General features: G+C 39.6%; 2 protein-coding genes across 2 annotated transcripts; both read right to left on the bottom strand.

Moving 5' to 3' along the window:
* Positions 1 to 388: 388 nt before the first annotated feature.
* On the bottom strand, positions 389 to 23,632 carry LOC118563814. Its single transcript, XM_036139740.1, has 8 exons — positions 23,618 to 23,632; positions 21,525 to 21,576; positions 19,266 to 19,319; positions 18,827 to 18,858; positions 13,329 to 14,348; positions 13,059 to 13,214; positions 3,730 to 3,822; positions 389 to 1,866 (listed from the first exon to the last, which is right to left on the bottom strand). Exons 1-8 carry the CDS (start codon positions 23,630 to 23,632, stop codon positions 1,543 to 1,545), a joined length of 1,746 nt encoding a protein of 581 aa, XP_035995633.1. The 3' UTR covers positions 389 to 1,542.
* LOC118563694 lies at positions 9,960 to 12,822 on the bottom strand. The gene is made up of 2 exons (XM_036138921.1): positions 11,796 to 12,822; positions 9,960 to 10,532 (listed from the first exon to the last, which is right to left on the bottom strand). Exons 1-2 carry the CDS (start codon positions 12,630 to 12,632, stop codon positions 10,206 to 10,208), a joined length of 1,164 nt encoding a protein of 387 aa, XP_035994814.1. The 5' UTR covers positions 12,633 to 12,822; the 3' UTR covers positions 9,960 to 10,205.
* Positions 23,633 to 25,441: the final 1,809 nt, after the last annotated feature.

The raw sequence follows: 25,441 nt of genomic DNA, 5'->3' as shown, positions 1-25,441 counted from the left end.
CCAACTTAATTGAATTGCTTCAATTGGTAACAAGTAATTCAATTAATTTTATCCAACCTAATTTATTGATTTTGGTTAACTTGACAAATTTAAGTCAGTGTTACTTAATTCATTTACTTTATTCCAAATAAAAAAATGTAATTCATCTCAATCTCAATTTTATAGAAAGTCAACTCAAAATTTCAAGTTGTTCCAACTTAAAAAACTAAACTACCTCAAATTAAATTATCACTCACATTTTACTTAAAATATAACTTGCATTCAAATCATCTTAAAAGTGTTTTTTAGCATGTTATTTTAGTTTTTCAAATAGGAGTAAAATACCTTTATGCTACTCATAAATTCAACTTGGTTAAAATAATAAATCTGCACAAATGGAATTTTTTTAAAATTTTATTGTGAAAGCATCACAAACTTTGCTTTTTCACAAAAGATTATGCATTAAACATGCTACAAAGATCTTTTGAAACTTCAAAAGGGATATTACTTTTCCTCTTAATTGGGTTGTATGTTTTGAATACTTAAACCTTTTTGGTCAGCAACCCGCTAGATCAGAGGTGCCCAAGTCCAGTTCGGGAGAGCCATCATCCTGCAACTTTCAGATGCATCCCATCTCCAATACATCTGAATCACAACTGATTTCTTTTGCTCATCTGCTCATCACAACGCATCTGCTGAGCTGAATGTCTGCTAGTGTGTGCATTCAGAAATTAGCTTCAGGTGGTATTGAAATAGGGTCCATCTGAAAGTTGCACAATGGTAGCTCTTCTGGACAAGACTTGGACACCCCTGTGTGAGGTTGTAGAATCCAGAAATGTTCCTCAGGAAAACAATGTGTTTTTTTAGGATTTAACGCAAGTCCTCCTAAAAAAGAAAATCCACACTCTTAAACCATAACATTTGCTGAGAAATTTTTTTTGACATAAAATATGACACTAGTGACTATTCTTACACTGAAAACAAGAGCAATACCCAAAAAATATTTAGGCAAAAAGTTTTCAAAGATGTGGTGTAATAACTGCCTAGTTTAAACCAAGTCCGTTAATTTAACTGACACCAGAAAAGAACCAAAACATTCTGATCTAGATCCATTGAACCTCCTTAAAAAAACACTGCACAAATCTGTTGATTTAAATAATAAAAAAAAGAAATGCAAAAAGAAAATTCTGTGAAAGTGTCAACAATCTGCAGTAGCCTACTACTTTCCTACTGTAATTTGCCCGCCTTAACCTGTATTTTTTCCTACACAAAACCAAAGAGATGAACCATGTAACTTTATGAAATGTCAAAAACAAAAAAAAAAGACCTACTCCCAAAATTATAATGTTCATCACAACCTCATCAGTAAACATCCTCCAGAAATACCAGTCACAATTGTTATCCAGTAAACTCTGTATTACTTGTGGCTTTAATATGAACAATGTCCCAAAAGAAGTTCACAAGGTGCAGTTCTTTGAGGTGTTAAGCTTCCAAAACATGGCGCTCTTCTATTCAAACAAAGACAGAAGATAATCTGTCCTGTTGCACAACATGCCAGTGTCTTTACTGTGAGGTCTGAAGTCTTCCAAACAAATTTTGAACTTTAGGAGACATCTTGTGCTGCTCAAGCTGCATGAAGATTTTTTGGAACACTTCAAATGTGAAGCGCAGAGCCTTTGGATAAGCCAGGTTAAGGGAATATATCAAACCCAGAAGCAGGGCACATGCTGAGGCAACTGAAGTCAGGTCATGCAACACCTCCACTCCCTCAATGACGATGCCAATGTCTTCTGGGGGTTCTTTCAATCCCTCTCCCTCCTTCCGAATCACAAACACTGCCATGGTGAGTTGTTTGAGTTCCATCTGGGCATCATCTCCGCTGCTGCCCTGTAGTGAGTTAAACAATATGTTAAAACTTGAACACTGTAACTAATCTCTCACTACAGAATTTGGAAAATAAAAGCCTTGTAAATGCAAGCACCAAGTATAAGATGTGCAGCTTGTGAACTGAAGAGTGGTTTACGGCATTTGAAATATCCTTGATAAATTTTCCAAGTTCAAACTTGCATTACAAATTGAATAACTCAAAGGGTGATTTTTAATGTTTTTGAAAAGATAATGCGTGTAAATAGCTTTATATATGTTCCATCATATTACAGGCTTTAGCTTAAAAAACAATTTCTTAGATTTCATATGAAAGCAGAATACTGGTCCAGCCAATGGTCATCTTAGGGTGGAACTCAATACAAAATGCATATTTGTGTTGCTTGTCAGATATTTTGGAGCTGGTATCAAAATACCACGACTGTAAAACATATTCTTATTAACTTGTTTGGCATATTGGTAAACAAGAAATGAAGTTGATGCGCTCTGCTGAACAGCAAAGCACACCATTTCTGGATTTAAGCAGGACACAGCCATGTTAAATTTACATTTCTGACAACAAATCTGCCCCACTTTTTTTAAACAGATGTTCACATTTAAAAAAGCAAGTCCATAATAGGGCTGGACGATAATTCAATAATATATATCGCTCGATAGACGTGTGGTGCAATAGAAAAAAATAGGGTCAATAAAACGTCGATATAGAAACAGTTTTCCTTCCTTCCTTCCTTTCAGCCTATCATATTAGTTGATGCTACAGTCACTACTTCCTCTCGACCAATCGTAATGGCGGACCCAGGCACGCCGTCACAAAGCTCCGCCCTCTCAAACCACAACACAGAGCACGTGAATATGTCGCAGCAAGGAGCGGCGGAGGAAACGGTCCCAAAACGGGGTTTTACTAGTTCACCAGTCTGACAGAAATAAACCAGTGATTTGTAAAACTTGCAAGGAACCGGTAAAGACAAAGTCTGGTAACGCAACCAACTTGTTTTATCACGTAAGCCGCTCAGTCGCTCTCACCCGCAGCAGCGCGACGAGCTGTGCAGCCCCGCGCTGCTGCGGGTGTGACAGAGCTCGCGCTGCTGCGCGTCTTCGTAGGAATCTTCTGAAAGTTCTTCCAAAACAAAGCAGGTATAGCAGCTAAACTGGGCTCCCTTCTTTGTGATAAAATAAAAAAGCGTCCAAGCGGCGTAAGGACATCACACATGCAGTAACAAGCTTCATAGTGATGAATATGCTGCTGTTGTCTGCAGCTGAAAAACCTGGCTTCAAACAACTACTCACCACTCTTGATCCGCGATATAACATTTTGGGATGCAAGTTTTTCTCTAACAGCGCTCCCTAAATTCTGCAACACACCACAACCTCGGACCTCAGCCCTGCGTCAGCCTCTCAATTATGAAACCTGAGGAGTAACTAGTGTAGTATTCCCACCTAAATAGGCTATTTTATTTATTTATTTGGTATATTTATTTTGGTCATTTTACTGGTCACTTTAGTTTATTCTTTGTCAGTATTTAATAACATAACTCAGGTCTCTTTAGTTATTTTTCTTTAAAAAAAATCTGTTATGGTTAAAAAAGTTGGTTAAATAAAGATTTAATTGGAATTCTGTGTTAAAATTAAATTATTTAGCAATATCATAAAATGTCTAGGCAGAGCATGCACATAAAATATGGTTTTAAATATTTTCAATAATTATCAATATCGATCAGTATGCATTTTTTTTAATCAATAACCTTTTTTTCCTATATGGTCCAGCCCTAGTCCCTAAATCATTTAAGAAGGTAAAAACAACTGACATTGAATTTGTCCATTTGCTTGAATGGGTTAAGATGCAACTTTAAAGATTTAAAAACTTACACAGTATTCCTTAATAAGGTCTTTTGCATCCTCTCCAAGAAAGGTGATGAGGCCTTTCAGAACACATTCCCTTCGAATCCCAATGTCTTCAACCTGGAGAAAAGTTATTATCAATATTTCATATCTGAAGATATTCACAATATAACTAATATATTTTGGCTGTTCACAACAGCAAAGGCCTATCAGATGCTATAATGTACAGCCCACATGTCCACTGCGTTTTAATGCTGCACTTCAAAATTCTCAATTTTGAAACTAGACTGTATTGTTAAGGTTAAGGATTTTTCTTAGCACAATCTACCAGAGCTAGTGAATATTATTTTCCATTAAAGAGATCTCTTACAGCATAGAATTTATACAAGTCTAACATTTAAAAAGGTTAGAATTTAAAAGCAACAGAAGATCAAAAATTTGGCTAAATTGCACCGGTTTCTGGCAAGTTGGATAGAAAGGTGTATTTTATTGAATTCATGAATAAACCACAATACAGACTTACTATAATACGGAGCCCCTAAGGGGACATGGAGAAAAAAAAGGAAAGAAATCCCGACTTATTATCGCGAGATCCCGAGAAACTAAGTTGAGATCTCGAGATCCCGACTTATTATCGCGAGATCCCGACTTATTATCGCGAGATCCCGACTTATTATCTCGAGATCCCGACTTATTATCGCGAGATCCCGACTTATTATCGCGAGATCCCGACTTATTATCGCGAGATCCCGCGACATTTCTGAAAAATCGCGAGTTACTTTTTTTTGGGGGAAAGGCATGTTTTTATGCGGTAAACGTGGGGGAGTGTGTCTACATTGATTATGGAGGACGACTTATATCATTTTCTGCGGTCCAGAGATGTCCCAGAGGAGGATATCATGCACATGCAAAGAGACAAGGTAAATATAATCGCATAAAACATTGTTTGATAAATATCCGCTCAGTGAAAAACTACGTTTGATAGCCTTAGCATAGCTCTCAACTCTCACGCATTGACCGTGTGACACACGCATTTCACTAACTTCACACGCTCACACGCAACACATGACATTTCACACGCAAACATGGCATTTCTCACGCATAAAAATCACAAAGACCATCTGGGCTGCGGACGACAAAACTCCGCCTTCTGCTGAGCTGTTTCGGCTTCTTTCACAGCTTGTGGCCATCAGTAATTCCTGCTGCAGTTCATGTTAACAGAGCAGCAGGAAGAGTGATCAGAGTTATGAATAATTTTAGTCTTAACAGTGGTGAAAGTGAGCCGGTAAGGTCCTGTACCGCGTACACAGGAGGGGAGGAGGCGGGGGTGGAGCTGCTGCAAGATGACCGGTTCATTCAGAACCAGTCATGGCTGCACGCTGATCATAAAAACAGTTCTGCTAACCAGATGCAGTTTAAAACGCCACTTGGTCAGTTTATAAGTTTCGTTTTAATTAATTCTGCATTTTGTAACTACATGCACCGTATTTCTGTGCCTCCGCGCTTGCTCCTCTCCCCCCTCCTTTCCCTCGGAGCAGGTGCTTTCTGGGCGTCAGTGCGCCCAGAAAGCACTGACGAGAGCAATAGAGATTTGTCTGGTCAGCGCGGCGACTGACTGAGAAACCTGTCGCTGTGAAAGGTGATGAGAATGTTATAAACTGTAACAGTCTAGAAGTGCATTGAGCTGAAAAGAGGGAGACATCAGCAGCTGGATCGTGCGTAAAGACGCAGCGGGAACCTCTGTGTGCTTCAGTGTTGCTGCTGAGGGGATCCTAAAGGCTTGATGAAACTCAGTCTGATTCACCAATCAGGTTATAGATTTACAATGATAAACAACCCATAGAATGTGTAACAGGGTGATAATTCGGTTAATAATTAAAATCTACTTTATTCAGTATTATTTGAACAATTGTGTATTATTTATGTTTTAATCCATTAACTGAACAATTAATTAAGTATTATTATTATTAAGTATTAATATGTCTCTTTCTCTTTTTAACACAAGTAATACATGTCTACTTCATTGTCTGGTGGGATAAAAATGAGATGGAGTTAACTCCACCGGCTCTTCCAGGGTCCGGTTAGCCCCGCCCCCAAACAAGCCCCGCCCCCAAACTAGCATAATCTCACTCCTAACTTTTGATAAAAGTTGAGAGGTCTGGCCTTAGGTAAGAACCGCTTTGTATTTTATCAAGAAAAACTTGTTTTATCTCTTAAAGTTTGACCACACATTCTACAATTTGTCTTCAAAAAAGGGGGTTACTATGGCAACGGCACAACAAATTATGCGACCCATAACTAGCAGCGATAGTGCTACACAAGAAGTCTTCGCATGGCTTTCTGAAATACAACTATTACTATATATATATATATATATATATATATATATATATATATATATATATATATATATATATATATATAAAGATGTGGATGTCTTTATTCTAATTATTTTTTTATTTTTTATGTCTCCAGGTGGACAAGGCTGTGCTGTCTATAATGACAGACGAACAGATGACCAATTACATCACTTCATATGGTGACAGAATAGCAGTTCTGTCTTTTTGTCAGCAAAGTACACTTATTGCAGAAAAAGATACTCTTCTCCAGAACTTAAGAGATAAAATTGGAGCACGGAAAATGAGATCTAGGACCAAAAGAGCTGTTTGTAGCACATCTGGTTTGTTCCAAATGCAAGGGGTGGAGATGGCAAGAGGAAGAAGTAAGGCAGCAGGGAGGACTTCGAGAAAAATTGAAATTGGGTGGCTTCATTTTCACATTGATGAATACCAACAAGTGAGAACAAGAAATGGTGGAGGAACGAGGCATGCAACAGTGGATAAAACTACAACTGTTTCTCAAATTCTTGAAATGGGAAAGGAGCTTTTTTTTCCAGATGGGACCTCCACCAAAGGGGTAATTGAAGACTTTCTTTTTGAAGTTTGTGACTTCCAAAAAAATCGGATTTCTTTAGATGAAACAGTCGGAAGTCTTTATGAAAAAACCAAGCTGAAGCTTCTACGGTTTTACATGTGCACAAAGAAAGAAGAAACAGTTCAGTATTCATCTGAAGAAGATTGTCAAAGTCCTGAACAACCAAATGACATGGACTCAACCCCAACAGCTAGAAAAGGATCTTTTGGTGAAATGGAGGATTGTGATGATCAAACTTTGAATCACCTAGACTCTTCCTACAACCATTCTGGAGTTGTTGATACAGATCCACCTCATTCTGGATCCACACCTCGGCAGCCCCAGCCCTTCAGCTCTGAAAATTCTGGATCTGTTCCACACATGGATGAGGGAGACACGGTTGTATGGAATCCTGAAGAGGACCTAATTGGATTGGATGATGACAGTGACATAGTCGTTGTAACACTAAATTATGACAACACTGAAGAAGTTGTACAGGTAAGATCAGAAACACTTTGGCGTGATACGATTTAGATACTTATAGAAGTGATATGTGACATTTGAATTGAGGTAAAATAGTAACATATTAATTGGTAGAATTTACATAGTTTTTTTGTGATGTATTTTTAATCAACTGTGAAATAAATATCTATCTTAAGGCAAAGGTATGAATAGTTTAACACTTGTGTTGTGTGCTGTAATCAAACATAACTTTATATATTACAATACTGTACAACTTTGTCATTCAGGACGATCTCAGCAGTCCCTTTGGACACGGTTCCCCGATACTGTTGCCTTCAGCCAGGAGTCTCTTCTCATCACAAATGCAAACCAGTAATATGGAGGCAGGACAAACTGGCCAGGTGAAATGGACACAGTCAATACAACCCAGAGCTCATTTTCTCCTCTGTAATGAACAACTCAGTACCACCTTTTTTTTAAAGGTCATGCAATTATTACATCTTTTGAATTGAATACATATTTTTTTATTGAATTGAATATATATTTTTCATTTAATTGAATTGGTATTTTCTATTTAATAAAAAAAAATCATATGAAAGTATTAAAGTATGGATTAAGCAGAAGGGTTAGTGTTCCACCAGATCTTCCAAAGTTCTACAAATTAGCTTGGTAATCATAACATAGTAATGAAGAGAATATTAACAAACAAATGTCCAATCTGTTTGTAGAAATCTCATATTTGTATCTGTGTTGTTAATAATGGTTATTGCTTTATCTTTTACCCAGGACTCTGGCTTGATTCCACCCGAAGATTCTCACCCAAGTTCAAGCGGTCTACTGCCCCAATCTGTTTCAGCTGGTAACTCAGAAAATCTAGCAAACCATCTACATGTGTCAATTCGCAGGATCAAGGTTGTGGAAGATCTTTTGGCTGTGTTTATGGAAAACAACCTTTGGAATCAGACTTTAAAAATGGAGTTTGTGAATGAAAGAGCAATCGATGATGCTGGGGTATCAAGGGAGGTTTACACTGCATTTTGGGAGCAGTTTTTGGAACAGTGTGAGGGTGAAACAGAGCGAGTTCCCAGGTTGAGGCCTGACTTTTGTGAGTCTGAATGGCAAGCCATTGGACACATTTGGGTCAAAGGATTTCTAGACCATGGAGTCATTCCAGTGAGGCTATCGAAAGCTTTCATTTTAGCTTGTGTCCATGGAATTAAATCAGTGGATGATGATGTATTGATCCCATCATTTCTCAACTACCTCCCTCTAGTAGAGAGATCAGCTGTTGAGAAGGCTCTACAGGGCACCATGGATCAAGGTGATGAAGAGGACTTGCTAGACCTCTTCACAAGGATGGGGTCCCACTTCCTGCCTCCCAATGAGAACATTCAGCAGGCCATTGAAACCATGGCTCACAAGGCAATTCTTCAAGAGCCAAAGTATATATTGGATTGCTTCTCCACATCCATGGCATGTGTACAAGTGGAACTTGCTGACAAGAAAAGTCTGTTGTCTTTGTATGAAAAAAAGAAGGCCTCAGGTAAAAGACTGTTACAGCTGTTTGAATCAGCAAATGGGACGCTGTCCCAGAGAGAACAGACAACCTTTAACCACCTTCAACGTTTTGTAAAAAATGCTGATGAAGACAAGGCTGAAAAAATACTGCGTTTCTGCACCGGCTCTTCTGTAATCTGTGTTGACAAAATTCTCATTTGTTTCAACACTGAAACTGGGCTTAATAGAAGGCCTGTTGCTCGCACCTGTGGAGCTACCCTAGAACTTCCTTGCACTTATAGTTCTTACCCAGACTTTCGCACAGAGTTCGACAACATCCTCTCCAGTAATTACTTTGAAATGGACATAATTTGAAGTTGATGGGAGGTATTTACAGCACCTTTTTGTTTTGGTTGGAAATTTTGAATGCAGTTTTTTTTTTTTCTAAATTTCATATTTAAATATTTAATGCATTCAGTCATATAGCAATTGATTTTATGTTTTCATGGTTTGGCTGTATGTTTTTGTTACTTTACATTTCAATTGTATTTATTTTCAAAGATACCTTGTGAATAATACAAATTAATGTAAAAATTACTTTTCCGCAAGATTTTAAGATCTTGTTTTAAGTAAATAATTCCTTAATATTGATCAAAAAGTACTGTTTATATTGGAAGATTATTTAACTTATAACAAGATATTTTTCCTATAAGTTAATTTATCTGCCAATAAAGCAAGTACTTTCTCATCAATATTAAAGAATTACTTAATTAAAACGCTATGTGTTGCTGAAAAGTTACTTTTAAGTTAATTTGTGTTATTTTAAGTGTAATAGGATATTTTCACTAGAAACTAGACCAGAATTACTTGTTAAGATTTTGTTTTTCAATGTATGAAGAAGTGCTCCTTTGATTTTATCATATTCTAACCCCTTTTTTTGTAATTAAACAGAAATGTGTTCTCATTTTCTTTCAAGATGCTGTACTACAAGACAGATCTGTTGATGTAGCCTCTGTGCAATGTTGCTTTAAGCAGAGTTTGTTCTTTCAGTAAGGTTTACTGTTTAAGCTTTTAGATGTTTTTACAGATTTTTTAAAAAGTTCATAATTGTGTTTACAACCCTTATTAACTTCAGAGGCAAGAAATATGCATTTTGCTTTGTATCATGTTGATTGTTTCAAATACTTTTCCTTTCTTTATAGCATTTCAAATTTTAAAAAGTTAATTAATGCAACATTTATTTTAAAAATAGAATGGCAGGACAGAGTTTATCACTTAAAAGAAGCATTTTGTTTTGATCACAGAATTACATTTTCAGATAAATATTATTTATACTAAATACCCTTATTTTCCTTTTATGTTTATCTTTGTTTGACAAGTAAGTATTTGCTTTCACAGAGTTTATTTTGATCTGAAACAGATATTGCATATTTACAAAATGGTTAGAAGCAGTTGAATAAACTGGCAGTTCATGAAACTCAAATGAACAATACATTTCTTCATTGTCCCTTCTAGAGAACATAATGAAATACTTTTGAAAGAAAAGAAACACAGTTTGTTTACATCTGCATGCCATTCTAAGTGGGCTTGTAAAGGTGCTGAAAAATGTTCTTGCTTGCAGTCAGCACATTTTAAAGTGATGCAATGATTGCCTCTCTTAGATGCATATACAAGTTCAAAGCCTGGTAAGCGTCTGTGGGTAAGGTCAGATGGGACTCTGCCATAAGGATGTTGCAGAGGTCAAAGACATCTGGATCACATGGTTTGGTCAGTCGAGAAATGCACTCATTTTTGCATACTTCAACATGTTCCTCTTCAACAAGGCAAAGAAAGTCTCTTGTCCTGTAGAGCTCAGGTAATGCATACATCACATTGGGTCGACCACTGGGGACATTTCTGTTGTTTGATGGCCTGATGGAGTGTGCATTCCAAACCTGGGCAGTATCATCCAGCTCATCCTGTCACAAAGAACACATGAATATGAGAATCATACACACTCATCTGTTTTAAAATTAGTAAATTATAAGAGTCATAAATAGGGATAGGAATTCCTAAAAACTTTGCAATACCAATTTCATTATGATTATTAATTATTGATTTTATTTTCATCAATTCTCAATGAGTTAGAGAATAAAGTCCTTAATTTAAAATTTGCACCATGTTGTATTCAATTCAAACAAAACTGAAAGTGGCTTAAAAAAGAAGAATCCTGCAGTTAGACTACAATTTTAACATGAAATTCAACTTTTTGCACATCAACAATGTTTGCGAACACAATTTTGCATGTTTCACATCTCAGGAAAAATCTTTCAAGACTTACAGTGTCTCCAGCTATGGTTAAACACATTATTATATGTGTATTGTTATTTAAACATCTGAGAAAGCTAAGCAAATTCAAGTATGCAAGATCAAATCATGGTCATACTGATTTATTTAGTCCACTGCTTAAACTAGTGGACTTAACACATAGCATTTATGTGTTAATGAAAATGATGTCTTGCTTACAGCTAAGGAAAATATAACATTTTAGATTAGAATATTACATCACACCAATAAAAACACTAAACTCCTGCTTTAAGGTTATTTTAAAGTGCTTTTAATTTGACAGTACTCATCCCAAATTCTAATTTATTGAATATGACTGTACATATAACTGAGATTGAGACTATTCATACAGTACAGAGCTGATATTAAAACAATAACCTTGATATGGAAGCATCTAAACTTGCCTGGCAGAAGAGCCAGAGTCCATTCCTCCCCCAGGGACCCTCAGACCTCCCTGAGGATCACGGCTAAGCAACATGTCAAACACTTTACATTCAATAGTCATTTGCATGATGTGTGTTAATTTTTTGGGACGTTGGAAGGATTTGTTCCCTTTATTGTGATTCAAGCTTTGTTTGGGTCCTAGTCTTTTTTTGTAGAATATAACCACACTTTGGAACCCATAATGTGTCCTCGGTCCAAAGTAGACTGATCTCGCTATTCTGTTGAGTTCTCCAGAGTTCTGGTATGACTTTATTATTTGATCTGAATGTCAAATGAACTACGTTGGGACTATTTGTTTGGAAACACAGCGGATGCGTGTGCGAGCACCGGCCACCGGCTCTTGCTGCAGTTAAGTTGCGCAGCATCCGCTGTGTTTAAAAACAAGTAATCCCTCTAGGATCTCAGTTTGCTATTATTATCCAAACATAAATAAATTATTAAGATTAACTCACCTGTATGATCCCCATGCAGCAAAACTGAAGAAGGTTTTTGTCTAAAAATCCACCATCAAAGTAACCGTTGTCTCTGATGTCTCCAAAAAGGGACAACCAGAACTCCACACACTGGTTACGAAGGAAACGCCACCAATATTCAATTCTTTGATTAGCTGTACTTGCTCCTTCCAGGTAACTGTCAAGGGTCTCGTTTGGTTCCGTTGGTACAAGGAAACGCTGGAAACTTCTCACATGGCCATTTTCGGTTCCAAGATCACCACGTACAACTCTAGGGCAGCCATTTAAACGCTGCACCGCTTCGATGTAATACCCCCCGATCACCTTTGGATTACTACTTGTTGTGTAAGCATTAAGCCAGATTATTTTTCTTGAAAACCCATCAATACTTGCGTTGATGCATATTCCATATGGTTTAAGTTTGTCGTAGGAGTCCATGTGCCAGATGAAGTTTGGTCCCTTTGAAAAGTAATTTCTCCGTCTGAGACGTCTTGCCTGCCTCAGTGCCACCCCTTGGGGATCCAATTCCTTCAACACAAAGCGCACATCTTCTTTTCTCACACGAAGTCCATGCTCTCTGCATTTAGCGTACATCCATCGGTAACCGTGAAGCTGTCCAGAGGACTGTAGCTGGTTATTAATGAATTCTACCAAAACTGCCAAGTCGGAAAAGGACTTGCGCCGAATGAGTCCCCGCGCTCTGAAAACTCTCTTCAGATGTCTCTCACTAATACTAAATCCATGTCTGCTGTCAAGCACTGATTTAATGTGTTTATACTCAAGCCCAAGCTCGAAATAAAAATCTATATATCTACCCCATGGGTGGGTGTCCTCCATCACTGTGATTAGGTCGTTATGTACTGATGTCGGGATCTCGCGATAATAAGTCGGGATCTCGCGATAATAAGTCGGGATCTCGCGATAATAAGTCGGGATCTCGCGATAATAAGTCGGGATCTCGAGATCTCGACTTAGTTTCTCGGGATCTCGCGATAATAAGTCGGGATTTCTTTCCTTTTATTTTTTTCTCCATGTCCCCTTAGGGGCTCCGTACTATAACAACTAAATGCAGCAGAAATACATGACAGGCAAACTTTCTTTTCTTCAAATGATAACAGCTTTGCACAGAAAGTGTATCAAGTGTTATAATTAAAACAAAGGCTAAAAGTAACTAATCACTTTAAGTTCTTTGTTCTTTTAAATGGAAAAAAGTAAATGGCCATAGCTTAGTTCAATCAGTGTCCCTATTGATGATATCCATACCTCATCATAGGTTCTCATGATGGCAGCCATTTTTGCACGTGTTGCTCCTCCTTTGGCCTGGATGACTTTAATCAGCTGACTTGAGTGCCTGTCCAACTGGGCCAAGAAAGTCTGCTCAAGGGGAAGAGCCATGAGCCTCTGGAACTCCGCATTAATCTGTGAAACACAAAATAAAACTATGTTCAAAAAAATTACTTGGACTGTGGGGATCATTGAGTATTTACTTTAAGTTCAAAACCCTGGACATTTAATTTCAATATGCATTACTACCTCTTTCTGTTGGAACAGAGCAGGCCATCTATCCTTGAAATCCTCTATACCAGGTTCTTCATTCACCACCTCCTGACGCCTGTAGGCAAAAGTACGAGCCATTTTGTCTGCAATGACCCTGTCATTGTTCCTCCTTTTGATTGCTGTCAAGAGTTCAATTCTCTCTTTGTCCATGCTTTCTTGTGTTTCTCCCAATGGAAAGGATGGATAAAAGTTGGCTTCAGCTCGTCTTGGCTTCTTTATTTTTTCAGCGGGAAAAACAGAAATACTAGCTTTGGATTTAAGTGAGTTCACAGACAACTCTGGACATCCTTGTGATTTGAGTAGAGTCCTGTAGTTTCCCATTTTGTACTTCAGCCTTTGCTTCCAACCGTAGCAACCATTGAATGAACCAGGCTCTTTTAAACACGGATGTTTTTTAACCAAGGCCTCTGCAACTACACAGAAATGTGCATCCTCTGGGTAGGCTCTGTATTGGTAGATCTCTTCTATTAATCTATTTAGGATGTCAGTCTTCATTCGGGACGTGACTGTCAACATTTTCTTGTTTGCTTGATACTCAGAATTCCCCTTCTCTAGCTGACGTTCAGTGTCATATGAAAATATGGGAATGGGAAAGTTGGCTGGCCATTGTTGTGTTCGCGATGACAAGGATTCAGGAGAGGAGAGGATTATAGTGTCATTTGAGGATAAAGAACTGCTGTCGTCAGAGTGAACTGTAGAAGAAGATGGAGCTGTTTCAACGACGTCAACAAAAGTTTGAATGGGTTTTTCTTGAAGCACCTTGACTGTTCCCAAGTCCTCAAGGTCAGAAGTTGAGGTGAGGTTGAAGAAGTCGTTCCCAAAGTCTTTGTCCATATATTGCAATCTGACATTGGTCTTTAAACCAAAGGTATCTTTCACCTTTCTGAGAAGCTCATCCAGAGAGTCTGGGATGCCATTTGGAAGAGTCAGTTTTTCAGTGTTGCTCTCTTTTAGAATCACCCTCAGTCTTGCAGGTTTTGAACTTGCCATGACAATCTGAGAAAAGGGCACATACAGAGTTAAGCAATGCTGGTCGCTATTTAAAGTCATTACAAAATATATTATATACATTATTAGTCAAATGTTTGGACATTTGCTTGTAGAGGGCCAAAAAAATATATTAAGGTAGTTATTAAAATATTACTGTATTTTAAGTTCAGCCATACAAACACAAAAATCTTTTGTACCACGCATTTAATTTTTTGTACAATCTTGTATTACCTCACCCTTAAACGTGGACATATCTTTTCACAGTAACAAGACGCATTCCTCTAATTCTGTAGTCTTCCAGTGGGTATACATCTGTTAGGTCTTGTAGCTCAACCAGTTTCAGTTCTTTGTCTGTTGATGTTTTCAGATCGTAAGATCTGTAATGCTCAACATACCACCCCTCAAGTTTTCTGACCAGAAAGACTAACTGGTTTGCCAGGACCACCATTTGGATTATTTCAATGAACTCTGGTAATCCACCCAATGAGCCATGGATCAAGATCATCCCGCATCTGTACTTCAGTCCATTAAATGTTGCACTTTTAGTCATGCACACTGTGGCCAGATTTGAAAACTTCTGTTTTAGAGCATTTACAATTCCCTTGTCAAGAACATCAGTTGTTACTGTGGAAACATTTGTAACTTCCAAAAGAGGTTTAGGAAAACCAGATAAATGCAAATGATGTGCCATCTGATACTGGTGTCTCTCTGCAAGGGAACAGAGGACATTTTTAAAGCACTTGATATTTCGTGCAACTCTTTTAAAAAAGCTATGCTTAGCTTCAAAGCGCATGGACCATAGGGTTACTAAAGGACCAAATTGGCGGATCAAGTGCGGGTAATGTTCCAAGAAATGGTGTTTTGGTTTAAGGTCACAATTAGGAAAAACCTCCTGGAATTGTGTTCTGTGCTCTGAGATCTTAAAGTCAAGGTAGGCAATAGAGTCCTCTGTGTGAATGGGACTGACCACAAGATCAACAATGTCCCTTAAGTCTGTTAAGATCTGCCAAGCTGGCTCCTCATGTTGCACTCTGTGTCCAATCAACAAAGGTAAAAATCTGATCAAACTCCAATTCTCATGTGCATTACCCCCAACACTTTTTTTGGCTTCAAAATTGAGAGCAATTGGATGAGGTCGATTAGTTTTATCAGTCCCCTTAAAATTGAAAGATGCTATTGAGTCATTCAGTGATACCAATGTGAAATATTTTTTCTTAATCAAAACACCCAGACACAAAGCTAGTTCAAACGGAACAACTCCTTCAAAAAGGTCATGCACAATGTCTGGAGGAAGACCTCTGGTAATGTCAAAATTAGGGCTGGGCAACGATTAAAATATTTAATCGCGATTAATCGCACTGATTAATCGCGATTAATCGCGATTAATCGCATTGTATTTACAAACTCCAAGAATGAATTCAAAAGTAGTGTAAAGAGCACTTTTATTTTAATGTTCTGCTGCCATATGAACAAAAGTGTTGTAACATTTGTAGCACTTATCAGTAACACATATTTAGTGTAAAGCTCAACTTAAACATGTAAAACAAAAAATAGCAATAATAATAAATTAAAGCTTATTGCCACTGACAGGGAATTCTCTTTATGGGGAAAAAATCTACCAAAAACAGGCAATTTCTGAGGTAACAATAGGGAGCAGCATTACCATTTTATGTTCAATACCAAAGTTTAACTTGGCAGTGGTTCCAACTAACTTGTTTCTGTCATATTCCATGCTGGAAGAACTTTAAACTGAAATGCTTGCTAACTCGATATGCTTGCGTTTATTTGACGTTGACACGCGGTTTTTTGTTGTTGCTTTCTCGCGCGCATATAGTGAATGGCAGGGGGAAAACAGGCAAAAATACATGGATACTTTGAAACGAGAAGCGACTTCACCGACGGCGTCGATGCAGACCCCCCCCCCCCCCCCGCTCCGCTCCGCACAAAACTTGTTCCGGCCGCCAACTCACCGCCTCGCCTCGCCTAAGCTCGCTCGCGGTACCTGCGGGAAACACCGCCTTCCGCATGTCAGCTGTGTTTTTTTCCGGCCAGCACCTTTCTTCCTCTTTGAATCCGAGGCTTGGCTGAGGTTATTGGCGCATTATCGCCACTTACTGTTCTGATTCAAACCCCTACACCGCAGCAACAGACCTTCACAAAATAAAAGCATGTGACCAACATGCGTTAACGCGCGTTAAAGAAAATATCGCCGTTAATAGTCTAATGAGTTAACGCGAAATTAACGCGTTAACTTGCCCAGCCCTAGTCAAAATACAATAAATGTAATAAAATGGAAGCTGATTTCACACCCTGATAACTTGGCAATTCACGTTCCTCAAGAATTTTTAAGTGATCTGCATGAATGCTTTTGGTTCTCAGGGTAAATGCACCACTTCTAACCTCTGTAGTTTGAATGTCTGTTTTAACTGCCAAACAAAACCTACATATGTATGACCCTGTGAAGTTCTCTACAAAGCCACCAATACTGTGGGCAGCAAGATTATCTGCAACCACGCACTGAACTGTGCCTTTTATAGCTCTACCCAACTTTGATACAAAGACCCCTTCTTGTTCCAAAATCACAAGCTCATTAAGTAAAGGTTCTAAAACCTTCTCGTAACCATAGCACTTCAAATCATTTGTTTTGATTAAAGCAGCCAGGTAAATGGAAGACAAGTTAGAATTACACCCCTGTGGCAAATTACCAAGAATCCAGTATAAGCCACAAATTTTATGTTTCCGTTTAGATGTACCTAGAGGGTTGCATATTTCAAAATCATCAATATACAATATTAATGAAATGCTCTCCTCCTTACACAAAAGCTCATTTTCACTAAAAAATGAGCCGTCATAGAAAGACTTATATGTATGAACACTACTTCTTTGTAGTAGTTTATTCACACAATTTAAATTATCAGTCTGATCCAAGATAACCTCACAGTCAAGAACTTGCTGCAAAGACTTTAGGATTGATACATACTGGAATGACTTGTTATTTTTTTTATCAAGAATATATTCTTCAGGTTCTACCACTTTAAAATGTCTTTTATAGAATTGTTTTCGTCTCCAAGCACTAGAAAGGGAGCCTTTATCTCCTATCGCTTTTTTTACAGGGTTTGTTTCACAGAGGGCCCTGGCAAGTTTTTCAACAACTGACTGGTCAAACTGGCAAAGATGATCATGTAATATTTGGGATACAGTTCTGCATGTAACTGGCAGGGACAAAGAACCAATTAAATAGTTTAACTCCTGCAATAGTTCATCAATAGCTGCATTTGACACAAGAAAACTGCTTTCTAACTTTAGAAGAACTGATGCAAGTTTAAGTTCAATATCTCTCTGTAAGTTTTCAGAATCAGTCTCATTAAATGTTTGATATTGATTAGCTTGTGCAGTATTGTCCTGATCAGAAATATCAGTATCAAAACTAACACACAATTCTTCACCACCGTCTAATTGTTTTTTCTCAGTAATCCCTGTCTTAAATGTATTGCTAATGTCAGAATGTTTTCTGTATTTATGACTTTTGTAGTTCTCGTAAATATTTGTTTGATAAACACAGTCCTGAAACACACACGTGACAGTTTCCTTGTTCTTGAGATGTTGAAATATATGTTGAAAAAAATCTTTCTCAGTGGAAAGTTGATTATAATCACAAATGGGGCATTTGAATCTGGTTAAGACTTTGGTAACTGTTTGTTTGACTGGATGATGTCTTGATAAATGGCTCAGTAAAGCATTCCAGGTCTTGAATCTACATGCACAACTTAAATATGAGCATGGATACGAATAACCCCGTCCATAATGCCTGTGGTCTAGTTTGTAGTGCTTGAGCAATTCAGATCTTTTGGAAAACACCCTCTTGCAGTCTTTGCATCTCCACATTAAGTGCAACACTAGAAGGAGAAGAGAGGAACTTTGTTACCTATATGTTGCCAAATCTGAAGGCAAGGAAGATGAAGCAAGTATGGAGGCATGAGTCAATTTTGAATACTGTGACAACCCTAGCCCCATGCAATACTTTAGATGTTTGTTTTACTGCTTGGTAAAATATAGATTAAGAATGGATTTTTTACCATAACTATTTCACTGTGTTTAATACCCTACTGAAACCGCTCTATATTAATCAATGTCATATTGTTAATATTGCAAGTAATTTTTTTAAATGCACAAATACACATTTCTTAAATTGTCCTCCACAGTTGCACATTCCTTAGGAAGGGAGTAAGCTTTTTTTTTAATTACTCCACCGTATTTTTAGGTTGTAATTTTTATTTTTTTTGTGTGCATATATATATGTGTGTGTGTTATTAATTGCCTGTCGCTTTCTGCTGTTGCACTGGAAATTTCCCACTGAAGGACAATAAATGACATTTCTATTCTTATTTTATGTCTGTCCACTCTTCAGTGTTAAAAATTACAGTTACTTTAAATATTGGAGGAAAAAAATGCTTATTTGACTATAATCAGAAAATATGGCTCACCTTTTGTGGTTTGATGATACTTGGTTGTAGGCCTGGAAAGAGAAGTGGGTAAGAGAAGTTAACACAACAGGGTTCTAGACAGAAATGCTAATGCTAATTAGCAAACGAATGCTAACCGCTAAAAGCTGCTCCCACTTGTTAATTGAGTGGCAGTAGTGCCTACATAAGTAACCAGAAAGCACCTCTGAAGCCTAGGCAGTAATCACAGTCCTTGTGAACATGTAGTTACATTTTCGGGGTGAAGGGTAGCTTTAGCGAGGATTTTCGGTAATGTACGTGGGCCCGACGCAGAACGACCGCTAATGCTAATGACAGACCCCCACTAGCAAACTGCGTTTATAATGATGGTTCTGGTGGATACAGCTGACGCAAAGAAAAAAATAACAGCTAACATTCTCTGCACAGCGAACAAAATGTAAACGCGCAGTCGCACACTCACAGCACAGAACAGTGGAGGCGTGGAAAAACTTATCAGTGATGATCCACTCCTGTTAAATTATGCCTGAAATTTTCATTCCGCGTTCATGCCGGTTGTCATTTCGATTTCTGTAGCCGATGAAATCAAGGGCGCGGACGACCATAGGGAGATCAAACTTGCACATTGTGAACTGTCCGTGCGCTGTGGTAGATTGCAAATTGCAGAGAAATAATACAGGGCAAGAAGCGATCTAGCCGGGGCGGAGTCTGTGGGACAGGCTACTAAATGCAGTAGCTTTTAGCTTGTAGCAGAGCTCCGAAAGTTAAGCTGTGAAATCCTCAGCCCAGCCCAGTGCCTGGCGATCAACCACTAGCTAAAAAACTGCACATTTATTATGCGTTTTATATGAGGTCGCCAGTAAGCAGCATGAGAAAACTGGAAAAAAATGGCTTCACCGGCTGCAGCTCACAGTAATTAGCACCATTAGCACAATGGAGTTGCATCACATTAAATGAGTTTTGCATAGAACACCCCAACCTCTGTAATTTCAAGTTAAGTTTTTTAGCGTAAAAGTACACACACAAAATAAACATTCAGTCTAACTCAAAGTAGTTATGCTAAAACATGGTGAGATTTTAACCCCGCCGAAAAGCGCGGCAAATTATAACTAGCAAATGTGTTAAGAGCAAATAACCGATGACACTTCAATGTTAAACACAGTTCACTGTTTCAAATTTAAGGTAGAAAAAGTTTTAAATATTTTTACACCGTTTATTTAATGTTTGGTTAAGGTGAGGCAGCATACTTACTGTTTTATCCGAATCTCGTTGGCAGTCGAGAAGAAATGGTGGTCGGTACTGGAGATGCAGGATCCGTCCTGGGCAAAGCTTACGTAATGACGTCAGACGTAAAGCTGCATTAAACTTAATTGTTTTACTTAGACTCAAAGTAAAAAGTTCGTTTGAGATAAAATGCGTGACTGTTAAGTTAATTGAACTCATGAAAGTAAGTTGTCATAACTAAAGCAAAACAATTAAGTGAGGTTAATGTAAATAAGTCCATAACATGAACTACAGCCCAAATACTCTTTTTAGAGTGTAGCCGCGACGCAGTTCTGGCGGGGTTGTTGTTTATTTTCACATCTTTCTTTTTATATATTAAAAGGTTGTTTTTAGAATTAGCTTGTGATATAATAATTGAGTGTTTTATTTTGTCCTGATTATGTTAATAAAAAATATAAAAACCCTATTACATGCATCTTTTCTTTCATTTAGCATTACTATGTGTACGGGAAGGTATGGCTGAAGAAAAATTAATAAAACGGGTATATTACACGCCTTCGCACCCCGGTTCTGAAAAGTGAAACCGATAAGAGGGTACCGGTTGAAAAGGTCCAAGATTTTTTAGCAGAACAAGATACTTATTTTTTGCATAAACCCACATGAATAAGATTTCCTAGAAATAGAATGTTTGTCACCAGGCCTCTGAAACAGTTCCAAGCAGATCTTTGTGATATGCAGAGCTTGTCCAAAGAAAATAATGGTTACAATTATTTATTAACCGTTATCGATGTGTTATCAAAAAGAGCCTACGTCAGGGTTTTAAAAAGGAAAACTGCATCTGATGTCATAAAAGCTTTCGAGTCTATTTTAAAAGAGAGTCAGATTCCACAGAAACTTCAAACTGATGACGGTAAAGAATTTTTCAACAAAACATTCAATGCATTAATGGATAAAAATGGTATTGAACATTTTTTCACGGATAGTGAAATAAAAGTGTCAGTGGTTGAGAGGTTTAACTGTACGTTAAAATCAAGAAGGTGGAGATATTTTACCGCAAACAACACTCTCCGATATCTAAATGTGCTTTAGGATCTGGTCAAAAGCTACAACTACAGCTATCATTCAAGTATTAAAATGGCGCCTATCAAAGTCACCGACCATGTCAGAATCTCCAAGGTGCGTGGAGTGTTTGACAAGAAATATGAACAGAGTTTCATGGATGAAATCTTTACAGTTACAGAAGTGATACAACGATCTCCTCCCATATTCAAACTGAAAGATTTAGACGGAGAGCCAGCTAAAGGTTCTTTTTACGCATAGGAGCTACAAAAGGTGAAAATGTCAAAAAACAAAATGTATCAAGTGGGTGAAATATTAGACAAAGCATCATACGGGGAGTCAGACAGGTCTTAGAACATTGAAAAAATTGGCTGGAGAAATTCAACAGCTAGGTGAGAGCCAACGACCTGCGAGATGTATAAAAGAAAGCGTTGCTCACCAGCAGCTGACATTGCAACATGGACCGCATAACTGAGGACCAGGGATTTTATCTGACGCTACCGTCCAACGCTAGCCTCAACGTTTTTAAGGATAACAACATATTAAGTTTCCGTGTGGATTTAGCCGAGCCTATTAATTTACAAGGTTAGTGGCAAGTGGCTTTGATAGAGGTTTCTTATACACACACGGCATAATGTCCCCTCAGAAAATGCTTATTTTGAATGGCGGAAAGCGGGCGAGGAAAAAGTCCAGCACATACAGATTGGAAGCGGATACTACAGTAATTTGAATCATCTTAGAACAGAGATTGAAGCCCATCTGAGAAAGATATACTCGGATATTTATTTCAAAGTTAACCCCATCACAAACATACTCACCTACCAGGCCAGAGCTCAGTACCATCTATGTTTTTATGCTCCAATGGCCTACATGCTTGGTATGAAACCCGGAAAATGGGTTAAATTTGACCACTGGCATGCCCCTCATCCTATAGATTTTAAGGCAGGTCTCTAACACCTCTATTTCTACAGCAACGTTGTTGCCTCACAGATGATGGGCGATGCTCACACACCACTATTGCGAATGGTTCAGGTCGAAGGTGTGTTTGGAGATATTATCAAGGAAACCTTTCATAACCCCTACTATCTCCCGGTAGCCAAGAAACATAATGAAAATATACAAGTTGAAATAAAAACGGATCAGAACAGCCCGGTGAAATTTACATATGGAAAGTGCATCATGAAACTGCATTTCAGACCTGCGGCCTCACACAGAGCGTTCAGGTGAAACAGATTGTGCAAACACACAATTGTGGCTGGAATCATTCATAGCTGTGCAACCAGTCACACCAACAACGTTGCACCGTTTTAAAACGTGAGAAGAAAAAAGTAACGAGAATCAACAAAACATGGTTCAGATGAATCTGAGAGGACCCACACCGTTTTGTGTTCTATTACCAGGGTCAGGTAGGGGGCGCTTTATCCGGTTTCTATGGTGCACCTGTTATGCACAGTCGGGGGATAGGATCCATATTTTCAAAATTATTTTGTTTCGTATCACCCCTAGTTGAATCCGGCTTCGCTATTGTAAAACCGCATCCGAAAAAGGCTGCCACAAACATCGCCCTGGACGTCATAGGTAAAGCTATGACGAAAATAACCAGGGTCGGGGGTTATGGTTCTGTCAAGAATAGCTAGAAAGAGACCTCCGGGGCAATTTGATTGGCTTTCACAAATACTTTTAATTCAATTCAATTCAATTTTATTTATACAGCGCCAATTCATGAAACATGTCATCTCGAGGCACTTTACAAAGTCAAATCAATGATATTATACAGAATGGTCAATGATTTCCTATATAAGGGAACCAGCTGATTGCTTCAAAGTCCCGACAAGCAGCATTCACTCCTGGAGAAGCTTAGAGCTACAGGGAGAGTCGTCTGCATTGTCCATGGCTTTGCAGCAATCCCTCATACTGAGCAAGCATAAAGCGACAGTGGAAAGAAAAACCACCCATTAGCGGGAAGGAAAAACCTCCAGCAGAACCGGGCTCTGTATGAACGGTCATCTGCCTCGACCGACTGGGGATTACAGAAGACAGAGCAGAGACACAACAAGAGAGACAAAAAAGCACAGAAGCACACATTGATCCAGTAATCTGTTCTATATTAGATGGTAATAGCGGGTGAGCCGTCTTCTCTAGATGAAGTCACAGTTAACAGAATGTCAGACCAGGTGTACCTACTATGAAGAAAAAAGAGAGAGAACAAAAGGTTAAAAGCTGAAATGAGAACAATCATTTCAATGTAATACAAAGCAAATTGGAAGCAGCTGATGTGTACTGGCAGTCGAAGCGGCAAGTGGCTCGGCTGGTCGCCGAGGCAAAAACTCGGGTGTGGGAAGAGTTCGGAGAGGCCATGGAGAAAGACTTCCGTACGGCTTCGAAGCGATTCTGGTCCACTATCCGGCGTCTCAGGAGGGGGAAGCAGTGCAGTACCAACATTGTTTACAGTGGGGGTGGTGTGCTGCTGACCTCGATTCTGGACGTCGTGTTTCGGTGGGCGGAATACTTCGAAGACCTCCTTAATCCCACCAACACGTCTTCCATTGCGGAAGCAGAGCCTCAGGACTCTGGGTCGGGTTCTCCCATCTCTGGTGCTGAGGTTGCCGAGGTTGTTAAAAAGGCTCCTCGGTGGCAAGGCTCCGGGGGTGGATGAGATTCGCCCTGAGTACCTTACGGCTCTGGATGTTGTGGGGCTGTGTTGGTTTACGCGGCTCTGCAGCATTGCGTGGACATCGGGGGCAGTTCCCCTGGATTGGCAGACTGGGGTGGTGGTCCCCTATTTAAAAAGGGGGACCGGAGGGTGTGTTCCAACTACAGAGGAATCATACTCTTAAGCCTTCCTGGTAAGGTCTATTCAGGGGTTTTGGAAAGGAGGGTCCGTCGGATAGTTGAATCTTGGATTCAGGAAGAGCAGTGTGGTTTTTGTCCTGGCCGTGGAACACTGGACCAGCTCTGAAACTTCAGCAGGATTCTGGAGGGGGCATGGGAGTTTGCCCAACCAGTCTACATGTGCTTTGTGGATCTGGAGGAGGCATTCGACCGTGTCCCCGAGGGATCCTGTGGGGGGTACTCCGGGAGTATGGAGTACCGGACCCTTTAATAAGGGCTGTCAGGTCTCTGTACGACCGGTGTCAGAGTCTGGTCCGCATTGCCAGCAGTAAGTCGGACTCGTTTCCAGTGAGAGTTGGACTCCGCCAAGGTTGGCCTTTGTCACCGATTCTGTTCATAAATTTTTATGGACAGAATTTCTAGGCACAGCCAAGGTGTTGAGGGGATCCGTTTTGGTGGCCTTAGGATTGCGTCTCTGCTATTCGCGGATGACGTGGTCCTATTGGCTTCATCAGGGCGTGATCTACAGCTCTCACTGGAGCGGTTCGCAGCCGAGTGCTAAGCGGCCGGGATGAAAATCAGTGCCTCTAAATCCGACACCATGGTCTTGAACCGGAAAAGGGTAGAGTGCCTTCTTCGGGTTGGGGAGGATGTGCAGCCCCTAGTGGAGGAGTTCAAGAATCTTTGGGTCTTGTTCATGAATGAGGGGAAGATGGAGCGGGAGATCGACAGGCGGATTGGTGCAGCGTCTGCTATGAAGCGGGCGCTGTACCGATCCGTTGTGGTGAAGAGAGAGCTGAGCCAAAAGGCGAAGCTCTCGATTTACTGGTCGATCTACGTTCCTACCCTCATCTATGGTCACGAGCTTTGGGTCGTGACCGAAAGAACGAGATCCCAGATACAAGCGGCTGAAATGAGTTTTCTCTGTAGTGTGTCTGGGCTCTCCCTTAGAGATAGGGTGAGGAGCTCAGTCATCCGGGGAGGACTCAGAGTAGAGCCGCTGCTCCTCCACATCAAGAGGAGCCAGTTGAGGTGGCTGGGGCATCTGGTTAGGAGGCCTCCTGGACGCCTCCCAGGTGAGGTGTTCTGGGCCCGTCCCACCGGGAGGAGGCCCAGGGAAAGACCCAGGACACGCTGGAGGGAGTATGTCTCCCGGCTGGCCTGGGAACGCCTTGGGATTCCTCCGGAGGAGCTGGCCCAAGTGGCCGGGGAGAGGAACATCTGGGCCTCCCTACTGAAGCTGCTACCCCCGCGACCTGACCCCGGATAAGCGGAAGAAGACGGACGGACGGACAGGCGGACAATGCAAATCTGGAGAACAGTAGACTGGAGAACAGTAGAAATCAGTAGAGTGAGAAAAATAGGCCCTGATGTCCTCCAGTAGCCTAAGCCTATAGCAGCATATTTATAGAGGTGGCTCAGGGTAACATCAGCCACTCTAACTATAAGCTTTGTCAAAACAGAAAGTTTTAAGATTATTCTTAAAAGTAGACAGGGTGTCTGCCTCACGGACCAAAACTGTGA

Source organism: Fundulus heteroclitus, chromosome 7 (genome assembly GCF_011125445.2).
Source record: "Fundulus heteroclitus isolate FHET01 chromosome 7, MU-UCD_Fhet_4.1, whole genome shotgun sequence".
In the NCBI taxonomy this organism is placed as follows: Eukaryota; Metazoa; Chordata; class Actinopteri; order Cyprinodontiformes; family Fundulidae; genus Fundulus; species Fundulus heteroclitus.
Note: the sequence above shows the minus strand (reverse complement) of the source record. Positions and strands in the feature narration are given on the sequence as shown.

Excerpts from the sequence above, each read along its gene's own strand:
- LOC118563694 (XM_036138921.1), bottom strand. The coding sequence starts at position 12,632 with ATGGAGGACACCCACCCATGGGGTAGATATATAGATTTTTATTTCGAG. Across the intron at positions 10,533-11,795 it reads GCTGCATGGGGATCATACAG|GATGAGCTGGATGATACTGC; the intron begins GTGAGTTAATCT and ends TCTTTGTGACAG.
- LOC118563814 (XM_036139740.1), bottom strand. Across the intron at positions 14,349-18,826 it reads GTATCATCAAACCACAAAAG|ATTGTCATGGCAAGTTCAAA; the intron begins GTGAGCCATATT and ends CCCTTTTCTCAG. Across the intron at positions 1,867-3,729 it reads ACCTTATTAAGGAATACTGT|GGCAGCAGCGGAGATGATGC; the intron begins GTAAGTTTTTAA and ends AACTCACTACAG.